The sequence below is a fragment of the Tursiops truncatus genome, chromosome 14 (assembly GCF_011762595.2).
Source record: "Tursiops truncatus isolate mTurTru1 chromosome 14, mTurTru1.mat.Y, whole genome shotgun sequence".
NCBI lineage: Eukaryota > Metazoa > Chordata > Mammalia > Artiodactyla > Delphinidae > Tursiops > Tursiops truncatus.
This window is the reverse complement of record NC_047047.1, coordinates 9,387,844-9,398,331: the sequence shown is the minus strand read 5'-3', so window position 1 is coordinate 9,398,331 and position 10,488 is coordinate 9,387,844. Positions and strand designations below refer to the sequence as shown.

The window sequence follows — 10,488 nt, the reverse complement described above, 5'->3', positions numbered from 1 at the left end:
ACAGTCCATATAGTGCGTAAGAAGACAGGGCTGTGAAAGGCTGTAATTTTGCTTAAGAATGCCGTCTTAAGGAAAATACTTCCGGCCGCAGGTTCCCCATATGTAATATCGGTGCAATCATCACTCCTCTCTTCTCTGATATGACACAATCAGTAGACAAAAAGGGCTGGCTTTGTCAACCAGCGCGCCAGAATTTGGTCTCCACGCATTTCGCTCAACCATCAGAGCAGGGCCTGGCCCAGATGCTGGGCCCGACGCGGGCGAGGCCAGCGAGGCGCCCAGGGCGCAAAATGTCAAGAAGCACCCCCTTTCGGGTTCATGCAAGCGCACGCCGCCCCGAAAGGGAGTGCCTTCGGGCATGCGGCGTCCGGGGCATCCGGCTGGCTTCGCCGGCTTCAGGTCCGCACCCACAGGCCTGCTGGAACGCGAGAGAGACTACCCTCCCTCGGGCCCTGGGCCCGCCCACTATGCGACTTGGCTTCCGGCACCGAACTAGACGCCCTGCTATTGGCCGTTGTCCCGTGACGTCACCAGGGAGCGCCCGCCTCTGCTGACGCCTTATTTAGAGGAGCCGCACGGCGCCCAGTGTCGCAGCGTTAGAAGTCCCGGCCGGTTGTGGTCTCTGGGACGTAGTACCTGTGCTCGGGCGCCCGGTGACCTTGGCGTCTGGCCCGCGAGTCCTATCCCGACAGCACAGGGCGCCAGGTAGGTTAGGTTTAGGCCAGACGGCGGGGTGCACCGGGCCTCCGGGCCTCCGGCTGAGGGCAGGACTGGACTCTGGTGCCCGGCCGCTCCGACCACACGGACTGGGCTGGCGGGCCCTCTTGGGCGCCCACTGAGTGTAGGGGATGGAGCTGGGCATACAGGGGAAGTGGGGGACTGGCACAGGGGCCCAGGCGAGTGGATGGTGGGACGCGGTCCCAGGTGCAAACCGTTGTCTCGCCTGCGCCGTTGCAGCTCCATGTCCCTGCCTCTTTGCTTACGGACACCTGTCCAGAGTTGGATTGAGCTCAGGCTCTGCGGCACAGTGGTTCCCGCAGGAGCAGCGGGGCCACTTTCAGGTACCTCGGCAGGTGACTTCACCTCCTTCAGCCTCAGTGCCCCTTCTGTAAAATGAGGCGCTCAGCCTGAGGGGATTGCTAGAGGGCGGAATGAGAACCTGCAAGGGCCTGTCATGTGGGAAGGGCAGTCAGTGGGGCCTGCGGTTATCTGGGAGAGCAGGTGAACAGCCTTATCCCTGAGGCAGTAGCCAGCAGGAGATCCAATTTCCCCTGGGGCATGCAGGGTGTCGCTGGGCCTCCAGAAGATTTCCTGTTGGAGGTTCCTACTTCTCACCACCACCTCTGGGCTAAAGTGTCCAACTCCTCACCTGGACTTGGATTCAAGTCCCAGTTCTTTCCTGTCCTTGGGAACTTGGGCAGATCCCTTATCCTCTTCGAGCCTTAGTTTTTTCATCTGTGAAATGGGACCAACAGCCCCTACCGTCCACAGCTGTCAAGAGAATTAAATCAGCCATTGTAGGTAAAACAAAGTAACACCTGGCATGCAGTGGGATAATAATCTTAGTGTGTGGAGTATAAGTGCATACGTTTTAGCTTGAACAGCCCCTGACAGTGGCATGGTTGGTGCTTGTGTAAGACAGGAGGGTGGGAGGTTCAGAACTCCTGGTTTTCTGGTTAAACTCATCGGCCAGGACAGCGATCAGATCATTGACCTGGATCTAATGAGTGTTTAACTGAACAAGGTAGATGGAATCATCAGAGAACCAGGAGTCTGGGATGACCTCCACGTGCTTGAGCATAAAGGGCTACTTTTATTTTTTATTTTGTTTATTTATTTTTGGCTGCACTGGGTCTTCATTGCTGCACGCGGGCTTTCTCTAGTTGTGGCGAGCGGGGTCTACTCTTCGTTGCGGTGCGCGGGCTTCTCGTCGTGGAGCACTGTCTCTAGCTGCGCGGGCTTCAGTAGTTATGGCACGTGGGCTCAGTAGTTGTGGCCCGCAGGCCCTGGAGCGCAGGCTCAGTAGTTGTGGCGCACGGGCTTAGTTGCTCCGCGGCATGTGGGATCTTTCCAGACCAGGGCTTGAACCCGTGTCCCCTGCACTGGCAGGCGGATTCTTAACCGCTGTGCCACCAGGGAATCCCTAAAAGGCTACTTTTAAAGGCAAGGAACCATGAAGAGGAGGGACTGTTGGGGTGGAGGCCAGACTCAGAAACCAAAGAAGAGAATGGGGTTTGTCTTTGCGTGGAGCCTAGAACTCAAAATGGAACCTGAGCCTTGTTGATACTTTCTAAGTGATATTAGGAGGGAAGGCACAGCTGCCCCTCCTGAGGCTGACAATCACCGAGTTTTCCCAAGTAGTGAAAAGTCAAGCCCCTGCTTCTGGCATTTGATCATTGAACAGAGAGTAGCTGAGAGCCTTCTGTGTGGCAGGCACAGTGCTAGGCACTGTGGACTCGGCAGCAAAAGAGACAGTTGTGGCCCCAGAACCCAGAGGGGAGACAGCCCCGTGATGCCTGTCAGGCGTAGACCCTGCCCTCTGTCTGCAGCCTCTTTCCTAGGGCAGCCTGTACTCCAGCACAGAAGCCACTAAATAATTACTGCCTGGAGAGGCAGGCGGGGGCTGCTCCTAAAAGGCTGCGACAGCCTGGAAGGGGTTCTGGCTTGGTCATGTGAGCAGTGGAAAGCATTTTAAGCAGGAGGGTAACAGGATCAAATTGGCATTTAAAAAACTACCTGTGGCAGCTGTGAAGCCAGTTTCACCTGTGATCTCTTGCTCACGCTGGGCTCCACTCTTAACTAATTCCTAGCCCTGCTCATCTTAGCCCAGCCCACACTTCCTCAAGAAACAAAGACAGGGCCCTTGATCTACACAGCAGCAGTCCCAATTGCAGAATCCTACTTAACGGCATCCGTTGTTAACATCAGTCTCCCCTGCAGGCAGGATGGCAGGGCTGAGTGTGTCTGACCTGCATTGTCTGCCCGGTGCCCCAGTGGTGCCAGCTACAGTGTAAGCTTTCAGAAAGCACTGGTTGACGGAAGGCTGGAATCCCTGGGGCCTAGCTCAGTGGCTGGCATGAAGTAGTTGCTTCTCTAGAAATGTTTCATTTGAAACACGTGAAATAAGTGAAAACCTGGACCACTTCCCATGTGGTGAGCCACGAATGGCTCATGGGGCAAGAGGACTTGGGCTGCAGCTTGAGGAGCTCTGGGAGCCCCAGTGATGGCTTCGGACTGTCTCCATCCCCTAGGACCCACTTTTTTCTCCATAGGCTCCGATGCTGGTCTCTGGTAGAAGAAGGTGGCTCACGGCTCTGCTGCAGGCTCAGCGTTGGCCCTTTCAACCCTCCAGAGACATGAGATTGGTGCAGTTCCGGGCACCCCACCTGACGGGACCTCATCTGGGCCTGGAGTCAGGGAATGGTGGAGGTGTCATCAACCTCAGCGCCTTTGACCCCACACTGCCCAAGACGATGATAGAGTTCCTGGGGCAGGGAGAGGCCGCTCTCTCAGTGGCAAAGAGGTAAGTCAGCAGGCAGCAGTGCCCTGCCGCAGCTGCCCCATTCCCCCTCCCTCCTCCCACCCGCCTCCTCTTTTGCACCCCAGCCTTCATTTCTCACCTGTTCCCTTAGTGAAGAGCCTTAGAAATCTTTTATGACAACATCCTCAGTTTACAGAGGGGGAAACCGAGGCCCGAGGAGGATGATTGACCATCCGAAGGCCACACGCTTGGTGGTGGGGCCAGAATTCTACTTTGTCGCACTGCCTTCCCTGGGAGATTAAATTCCTGCTTGCCTGAGGGGCTGGGACCTGGGATCCTAAGAGGCATCTTGGAAAGCTCATTCGGAGAGAGGACTGCAAAGAGGTTCTTAAAGATGGTTCTTGGGTTTGGGCTAGATTAGGGAGAGGCCTCCCTGAAGCCAGGAGTCCTGTGGAATCTGGTCTAAAGGTGTTGATGAACAGTAAATTAAAAACCGCTTTGAGGGGACTTCCCTGGCGGTCCAGTGGTTAAGACTCCACGCTTCCACTGCGGGAAGCGAGGGTTTGATCCGTGGTCGGGGAACTAAGAGCCCGCATGCCGCTTGGTATGGCAAAAAAACCCTCAAAACAAAAAACCACTTTGAGGTGTCATTTTCACCTATTTAACTGACAAAAAATACAGATGTTTGACAGCATACAGTGTTGGTAACAGTATTTTTCCCCTACTTTCATATTCTCGCAAGATGAGAAACTACTTCTGTGTCCCTCATTAGAAAATTGGGTGTATCTCTACTGTGCAGTAATAGGCAGCCATACGAAAACGAGGAAGCTGTATACTGTTATGGTGAGATCTCTAAAATATATATGTTTTTAAAAGGTATATATAATTGTGCTATCATTTGCATAAAAAAAGATGGGAGGGCTTCCCTGGTGGTGCAGTGGTTAAGAGTCCGCCTGCCGATGCAGGGGACACGGGTTCGTGCCCCAGTCCGGGAAGATCCCATGTGCCGCGGAGCGGCTGGGCCCGTGAGCCATGGCCGCTGAGCCTGCGCGTCCGGAGCCTGTGCTCCGCAACGGGAGAGGCCACAGCAGTGAGAGGCCCGCGTACCGCAAGAAAAAAAAAAAAAGATGGGAGAAGAGTATACATAGAGTGGCTGTGAAGAGCTACGTAGGACACAGTGGTTGTCTCCAGGGCTGGAGCAGCGTGACTAGGAGAAGGTGTAGAAGAGAGACCTTTCCATTATTCCCATTTGCACCTTTTGAATTCTCTTACATGGACATGTATTACCTAATGGGGGAGAGGAAATCAACACTGGATAAATATAAACAGTGCTCTGATATCAAAGGACAGTAACTGGGCTTGATTTTCCTGCTGACTCTGATGGTTGATCTAGAAAATACATTTTAAAAACTTGTAGCTGCTGCAGGATCTCCCCAGAGTGCCCCTCTCTCCTGCTCTGGTCTCTGCAGAGCCCTGGCTGCCCAGTTGCCAGTCCTACCACGGTCAGAAGTGACATTCCTGGCTCCAGTTACACGGCCAGACAAGGTGGTGTGCGTGGGCATGAACTATGTGGACCACTGCAAAGAGCAGAACGTGCCTGTGCCCAAGGAGCCCATCATCTTCAGCAAGTTTTCCAGCTCCATCGTGGGGCCCTACGACGAGGTCGTCCTCCCTCCTGAGAGTCAGGTTGGTGCCTCCCCACTGTGCCCCCGAGTCACTGGGGCCCATCACACAGGTGCTCAGCCTCCAGCCTAAAGGAACCATCTGTTGCTCATTAGTGCATTAAACAGAAACTCCAGGGGATTATACAGTAATAAGACTGCTCTCGGGGGTGGGGGGGGGAGAAGTTAATTTATATCTTTTCCTGATTACAAAAGTAATATACTTGCATTATAGAAAATTAGTAAAATACAGATAAACGTAAAGAAAAGTCACCCATGTTCCCACTGCCCAGGGCTTGCAACATTTATGTTTTGCTGTATATCTTCCCAGTGTTTTTCTGTTCCTGTTTCTATTTATACTGTACATATGCCTACCATTTAGTTAAGTCTCCAGCAAGAACATTCTTCATGCCATTAAATATTCTCCCCTGACATTTTTTAGGTTACTGCTTAGTTTTCTATTGTATCAATGGCCATAATTTATTCAGTAGTCCTCATATTGCTAGATAGGTTGTTTCCAGTTTTTAGCTTTTATAAGTAGTGTTGCAGTGAACCTCCTTATAGAAAAGACTTTGCACATCCATGAATGTGTGATTATTTCCTTTGAACAAACTCCTAGAATTTGAATGTCTTTGTCAGAGTGTAGGCAGGGTTTCAAAAATCAGCCAAAGTGACCTTAAGAAAAGTTGCAAAAGCAATTTACATGTCTACCAGCAGTGTATGTACCCTTACTAATACTTTCAAATTTTTAGTTTAGGAATATTTTGGAAATTACAGGAAAGTTGGAAAAAAGTACAGTGACTACCCAGACTCTTCACCTGGATTCACTGTTAACATTCTGCCGTATCTGCTTTTCCTCTCCCTCCTTCTTCCTCCCCCTGTCCCTCTTCCTCTCCTTCCCTCATGTCCCACGGGCACACACACACTTTTTTTGGAGGGGGAGTGGGAAGAACCTTTGAAAGTAAGTTATAGACATTAAGACAGTTCACTCATAGAAACTTCAACATGCATCTCCTAAGAATAAGGACAATGTCCATGACCATAATACCATTATCACAACTAAGAAAGTTAACATGAGTAATATCTAATATACAGTCCAATTGGGAATATTCCCAATCGCCCCCCCAAAGATGACTTTTAATTTGGGTCCTGGTTTGTTTTTTGGTTTTTGGTTTTGGTCCAAGATCAGTCAAGGTCATACATTGTATTTGGTTATGTCTCTTTAGTGCCTTTTATCTAGAACAGGGATCCGCAGACTTTTTCTCAAAGGGCCAGTTAGTATTAGGCTTTGAGTGCCAAATAGTTTCTTTTGCAACAGTTCAGCTTTGCCATTGTGAAATATGAAAGCTGCATAGCTGATACGTGAATGAATGAATATGGCTGTGTTCCAGGAAAATTTTGTCTACAGTAACAGACAGCAAACAAGCAAGGATTTGGTCTGTGGGCCATAGCTTGCCGACCCCTGATCTCAAGCAATTTTTTCCCCCTGCCCTTTTTTATCTTTAATGACACTTTTTGAAGAAACCAGGCAAGTTGTCTCATAGCATGTCTCACACTCTGGATTTGTCTGGTTGGTTCTTCATGATTAGATTCAGGTTAAACATTTTTGTCAAGTTCTACATAGGTCTCTTAACCTGTTCAGGCTGCTATTACAAAATACAGAATGGATGGATGGATGGCTTATAAACAAGGCATTTAATTCTCACAGTCTGGAGTCGAGGAAGTCCAAGATCAGGGTGCCAACAGATTTGGTGCCTGGTGAGGGCCCACTTCCTGGTCCATAGACGACTGTCTCTTCACTGTGTCCTCACGTGGTAGAAGGGAGCTCTCTGGGATCTCTTTTTGTAAGGGCACTAATCCTTTTCATGGAGGCTCTACCCTCATGACCTAATCACCTCTCAACGGTCTCACCTCCTAATACCATCACCTTGGGGGTTAGGTTTCAGTATATGAATTGGGGGGTGGGGGGAGGTGGGACACAAACATTCAGTCTGTAGCAACAGGTGTGTACTTGTGTTGCATCCCACTGGGAGACTCTTGTCGGGCCCTAAAGTTTGATCCCTTAGTTTACTTGATGCTCACGTGACCTCTCCATTGTAAAGGTACATTTCACTGTGGTAATTAGTAAACAATCTGCAGGGTAGACATTGAAACCATGTGACTATCTTATTGCCTCACAATTTTTCATCCAGGGATCATCTGGTCATCCTTACCTGAATCCATTATTGCAGTAAGCGTTAGAAAAAGGTGATTTTTTCTGTCTGTGCACTTTTATTAGCTGGTACTCTGAAGAAACACTGCTTCCCTCCTTTTTTTTTTTTTTTAACCCATGTCCCTTTAGTATCACTGTAAATTCCTGATTTTTAGTTTTATTCAATATGTCATAGTCCATCATTTACATTCTTTTTGATACTCAAAGGGTCTTAATTTGGCCAGGGAGGGCCTTCAAGATGGCCCCCATCTATATCACTTTCTGAGTACTTCCTTGCTGTGGCCAAGCTATTGCAGGCTCATCTTGTACTCTGTCTCAGACTTGGAATTAGCCATTTCCCCAAGGAACCCAGTTCTTTTTTGTGTTTCTGGTTGTCACTGTTAGAAAGAGCAGTCAGGTTGAAAGGCTAAATTGTTACCTATTTTATAGGGCACTTTGTGGTTTATGGAAAGGGCTGAGCATGTTTTCCTTTTTGTGGCCATGTGTATTTCTTTTTGTGACTTGCTTATTCAAGCCTTCGGCCCACATTTATTTTGGCATGTCGATCTTTTTCTTGTTATTATTTGAGTTCGTGCATTAAAGCATTTAGAGTAGTGCCTGGCACACAGTAGGGTTAGCTGCTGTTACTTGGTATTCATCCTTTTCTGGAAGTATCAAGAGTGACTCTTAAACTCCCTCCCCGGACAAAGGCTGCTCTTCTGCAGTCGCTCGGAGAGCTCTGCCTGCCTCTGGGGGTGCTGCCTGCCACTGCCCAGTTGATGGGTCTGCACGTGATACCTCCCCTACTGTTCACTCCACTCTGGCTCGAGGTCTTACAAATGGGGGCCGGCAGCCAACCCCACCGTTAAGAGGCCCTGGCCCCGAGGCAGTGTGTAGCCCCTCGGCAGAGGAGCGGGGCCCAGAGCCCAGCAACTCACTGCTCCTTTCCCGCTCTACAGGAGGTGGACTGGGAGGTGGAGCTGGCTGTGGTCATTGGAAAGAAAGGCAAGCACATCAAGGTGAGGTGGAAAGGGCAGTGCCATCTGTCCCTGGCATTGGGAGGCGGTTGGCATCTACCTGCTCCTGACCCTGCCTTGCCTCTCATCCACCACCTCTGGCCACTAACGTGGGACCAAGGCTTTGAGATCCTTTGTTACAGGGGTTGGTGTCCTCATGATTTAACCTCCAATCTGGCCAAACCCCCTGCCCCCCATAGGCCACAGATGCCATGGCCCATGTGGCTGGCTTCACTGTGGCACATGACGTGACTGCTCGTGACTGGCAAATGAGACGCAATGGAAAGCAGTGGCTGCTGGGAAAAACCTTTGACACCTTCTGCCCCCTGGGCCCTGCCTTGGTGACCAAGGACAGTGTAGCAGGTAGGTCTCTGACAGCCCACTGGGTGACTCCTGTTGCTCTTAGATACATCAGTGAAGAGAAAGCAGCTTTCCGGGAAGTGGGAGTGAGGGGCATGGCTCCACGCGGGCCCCTATCCCCGGCTGCCCTTTCGTTGATTGCTTATATTAGAGCAAATCTCTCAACGTGGGCCATGAGTTCTCCACTGGGCTTCCCCCTGTCCCCTCACCCCATAGAGAGCTGCAGTTGCAGAGGTGGTGAATCTGCATTCATGAAGTGAATAACGAAGCAGTTCTCTCAGGATGGGTGGGTCAGGCTTCCTCTAGCTGCCACCATCTGGGAGAGTCTTTAAGTTGGAAAGCAGCAGAGCTGCCCTTTGAGCATCACAGAGAACGGCTGTTCCAGAGCCCCCTGCACCTTCACTGTGCCCTTGCTGCTTGTAGCTGCTGCTGCCTGCCTACACGGTGGCTGAGTGAGGTCCTGTGAGAGCCAGGAAGAGAGACGGTGCTTAAGAGGACAGACCACAGCCATCTGGGTAGGGCCACGTCCATGCAGTTCAGTCTTACGCCACCCCGTGCAGTCAGTCATCAGAGAAGTTAAATGGTGATCCCTGGGGGGGGGGGGGGGGGGGTTTGTGAATGTGTAAAACACCGAAAAGTTAAAAGTACTGTCTACTCGGGACAGTATTACAGGTAAGCCTTCAGGTGCAGGAGTCTTCACTACTCCTGCTTGTGCCAAGTCAGCCTCTGCTGTGGGTAGACATCTGTTTCTTAAGGCAGAAACAGCCATTTTTCTCTGCTCCTTGAGAGTCTGGAACATCCCCTCCTTAACCCACCCAAGGGACCACTGGCAGGCACTCTGCTCTGTGGTGGATACAGGGAGGCCTGAGGCGGCCAGTGTCCACACACAGTTCCAGGGTAGGGAGTGCCAGGACCAAGCACAGGGAGTCCAGCACACAACCCTCTCACCTGGCGAGTCACAAGGTCTCCTTGTGCTTTCATTTTCTAGCTGATTGGGAGGGGTTTGAGGGAAAGAAGGGAGAACCCCAAAGTGGTGTTTTTGCATTTCAGATCCACACAACTTAAAGATCTGCTGCCGAGTGAATGGGGAGGTGGTCCAGAGTAGCAGCACCAACCAGATGGTGTTTAAGACAGAAGAGCTAATAGCCTGGGTCTCCCAGTAAGTGGGATGGAGCCCTGCCCCCCAACACCCACCTGGAGGCTAAACCGAGCGCTCCATGGCAGGCTGTAGCCACCTCGGCCCCTGGTCTCACCTGGCCCTTTTGCCCTAGGTTCGTCACTCTTTTCCCAGGGGACGTCATCCTGACCGGGACCCCCCCAGGTGTTGGTGTATTCAGAAAACCTCCTGTCTTTCTCAAGGTAGGTTGGCTAAACGAGGAAAGGAAGAAGGCCTGGCAGGGTGGGCTCAGACTTGAGAAATCCAGGCCTGTGTATGTGCCACACCAAAGGACTGACTGCCTCACGGCCCACTCTGTTGCAGAAGGGCGATGAAGTCCAGTGTGAGATCGAGGAACTAGGTGTCATCGTCAACAAGGTGGTGTGACGGGCTCTACCGCGGGCCGTGGACTTGAGGTGGGGGCATCCGTTCCCACTGAGCCCAGCACAGGAAGAGGCGCAGTGCCAGCCCCCCTGAGTAGCTCCTCTTCCAGGTAGACGGGGAGGAGATGGTGCTCTCCTCCTCAATAAACTTCTTTTTGGCTTCCTTTAGGATTTGTTTCAAGGAGTGAGATAGGGCATTCTCACACAGTGGGGAAGGAAAGAGCAAATACCAACAGTCAC

General features: G+C 51.2%; 1 protein-coding gene across 7 annotated transcripts; it reads left to right on the top strand.

Annotated features, from left to right (window-relative positions):
- Positions 1–546: 546 nt before the first annotated feature.
- LOC101315661 (oxaloacetate tautomerase FAHD2A, mitochondrial) lies at positions 547–10,416 on the top strand. Of its 7 annotated transcripts, XM_073791100.1 has the most exons (10): positions 560–705; positions 958–1,061; positions 3,273–3,523; positions 4,254–4,324; positions 4,899–5,167; positions 8,293–8,352; positions 8,550–8,712; positions 9,760–9,868; positions 9,981–10,068; positions 10,190–10,416. In XM_073791100.1, the coding sequence occupies exons 3-10, from the start codon at positions 3,279–3,281 to the stop codon at positions 10,250–10,252; spliced, it is 1,068 nt and encodes a 355-aa protein (XP_073647201.1). In that variant the 5' UTR covers positions 560–705; positions 958–1,061; positions 3,273–3,278; the 3' UTR covers positions 10,253–10,416. The 7 variants fall into 7 exon arrangements, 5 of the variants coding, with proteins under 5 accessions (XP_033694193.1, XP_033694192.1, XP_033694194.1 ...); XR_004521731.2 differs by lacking the exons at positions 958–1,061; positions 10,190–10,416 and adding an exon at positions 9,133–9,224 and having other exon boundaries at positions 547–705; positions 9,981–9,997; XM_033838302.2 differs by lacking the exon at positions 958–1,061 and having other exon boundaries at positions 547–705; positions 10,001–10,068.
- The last annotated feature ends 72 nt before the right edge of the window (positions 10,417–10,488 follow it).

What these genes read in the sequence shown, in the direction of transcription:
- LOC101315661 (XM_033838301.2), top strand. Translation starts at nt 3,279, where the DNA reads ATGCTGGTCTCTGGTAGAAGAAGGTGGCTCACGGCTCTGCTGCAGGCT. An exon ending in TCCTCCCTCCTGAGAGTCAG is followed by an intron (nt 5,168 to 8,292) that starts GTTGGTGCCTCC and finishes CCCGCTCTACAG; the next exon opens with GAGGTGGACTGGGAGGTGGA. An exon ending in AGAAAGGCAAGCACATCAAG is followed by an intron (nt 8,353 to 8,549) that starts GTGAGGTGGAAA and finishes TGCCCCCCATAG; the next exon opens with GCCACAGATGCCATGGCCCA.